Here is a 1,588-nt window from a genome sequence, read left to right on the forward strand (position 1 = left end):
CAGGGATGCTGCTGTACCTGATGTGGTACCCAAGGGATGCTGCGGTACCCCAGGGATGCTGCAGTACCTGATGCAGCACCCCAGGGATGCTGCGGTACCTGATGCAGCACCCCAGGGATGCTGCTGTACCTGATGTGGTACCCAAGGGATGCTGCGGTACCCCAGGGATGCTGCTGTACCCAATGTGGCACCCCAGGGATGCTGCTGTACACCAGGGATGTTTGGGGCCCCAATGCAGCACCCCAGGGATGCTGCAGCACCCCGTGGCCATCGCCTGGCTGCCTGCTGCGCTACCTTGGGGATGGTGTAGCCCTGGAGCTGGACGTCCCACGTGGTGGTGTGGGGCACCCCCATGGGCACGATGTCAGCAAAACGCTGGATCTCGTGGATGACGGCGTCGACGTAGGGCATGCGGCTCCGGTCCTCCATGCAGGGGCTGCGGTGGCGGCCGATCACCCGGTCGATCTCCTCGTGGAGCCGGGCTGGGGACGGGGAGGGGGGTCAGCGCCGTGTCACCCCCCTCCCCGCCACCCTCTCGCCGTTCCCCCGGTACCTTCCACCTCAGGGTACCGGAGCAGGATCCGGAGCCCATATCTAAGGGTGGAGCTGACGGTCTCGGTCCCCGCAAAGAAAAGGTTGACAGTGGTCTTGGAGAGTGTGTCCTCGGTGAAGTGGGTGTCGGGGTTCCCCTTCTCCTGCCAAGGGAGGGGGAGAAGGGTCCCCCCCCGGTTACGTGCCAGCGCTGATGCCGGTTTTGGCACCCCGCGGGGAAGTTTGGCACGCTGGGGATGAGGCGGGTACCTGCTGCATCTTCAGGAGGAAGCAGTCAATGAAATCCCGGGGATTTTGGGGGTCCAACGTCTGCTGGTGCCCCCGCACCCGCTCCCCCACGAATTCGCCCAGCTGCAGGTAGTTGGCGTAGATCTGCTGGTGTGGCCCCGGCACAAACCGCATGATTTTGGGGAAGATGAAGAGCAGCTGCAGGAGGAAGAGATGGTGAAACGGGTGGGGGGAACATGAGCCAGGGAAGGCAGCGGTGGGGGGGGAGCGGAAATTCCCACCTGCCCCCAAGTTGAGCTCATCAGCTTCCAGTTGGCATTGATGAGCCCCATGAGGGTGAGGAACCGCTCGTCCCCGTACTCGAAGCGTTCCCCAAAAACCAGCCAGCAGATGATGTTGGAGCCGGCACAGCTCAGCAGGAAAGTGGGGTCGAAGGGCTGCCCTAAAATTGTGTGGGGGTGGGAAGCACAGCGTTAGGGCAGGGGGGGTGGAAAAAGCCCGGGGGGGGGGGGGTGGCTCCGGGAGGCCGTACCGTGGGTCTGATAGAGCTGTTGGATCAGATGCTGGGCTTCCTCACGGACTCGCTCCTCGGCACCGCGCTTGCCCATTCCGAAGCTCTTCAAGGTGACAATGGCGAAGCGCCGCAACTGCCGCCAGCGTTCCCCGTTCCCGTAGATAATACCTGGAATTAGGGACACCCCCCACCGACAAAAGGGGGTCAAACACCGCCGACGGCTCCCCGAAAAACCCCGTGGCGGCATCGTGGGGGGAGGTCTCACCGTTGCCGCGGGTCCACTGTTGGGCCGGC

General features: G+C 63.9%; 1 protein-coding gene across 1 annotated transcript in view; it reads right to left on the minus strand.

Annotated features, from left to right (window-relative positions):
* LOC104831540 (cytochrome P450 2C14-like) overlaps window positions 1–1,588 on the minus strand; it is a 27,990-nt gene that overhangs the window by 25,742 nt on the left and 660 nt on the right. The window contains exons 2-6 of the mRNA XM_010567191.1: window positions 1,313–1,575; window positions 1,062–1,222; window positions 802–978; window positions 554–695; window positions 295–482 (exon numbers count right to left, since the gene is read on the minus strand). Of these exons, the coding sequence (XP_010565493.1) occupies window positions 295–482; window positions 554–695; window positions 802–978; window positions 1,062–1,222; window positions 1,313–1,575 (931 nt within the window). The remainder of the gene's footprint in view (window positions 1–294; window positions 483–553; window positions 696–801; window positions 979–1,061; window positions 1,223–1,312; window positions 1,576–1,588) is intronic.

This window comes from Haliaeetus leucocephalus, unplaced genomic scaffold (genome assembly GCF_000737465.1).
Source record: "Haliaeetus leucocephalus isolate CR32 unplaced genomic scaffold, Haliaeetus_leucocephalus-4.0 Scaffold227, whole genome shotgun sequence".
Classification (NCBI taxonomy): Eukaryota; Metazoa; Chordata; class Aves; order Accipitriformes; family Accipitridae; genus Haliaeetus; species Haliaeetus leucocephalus.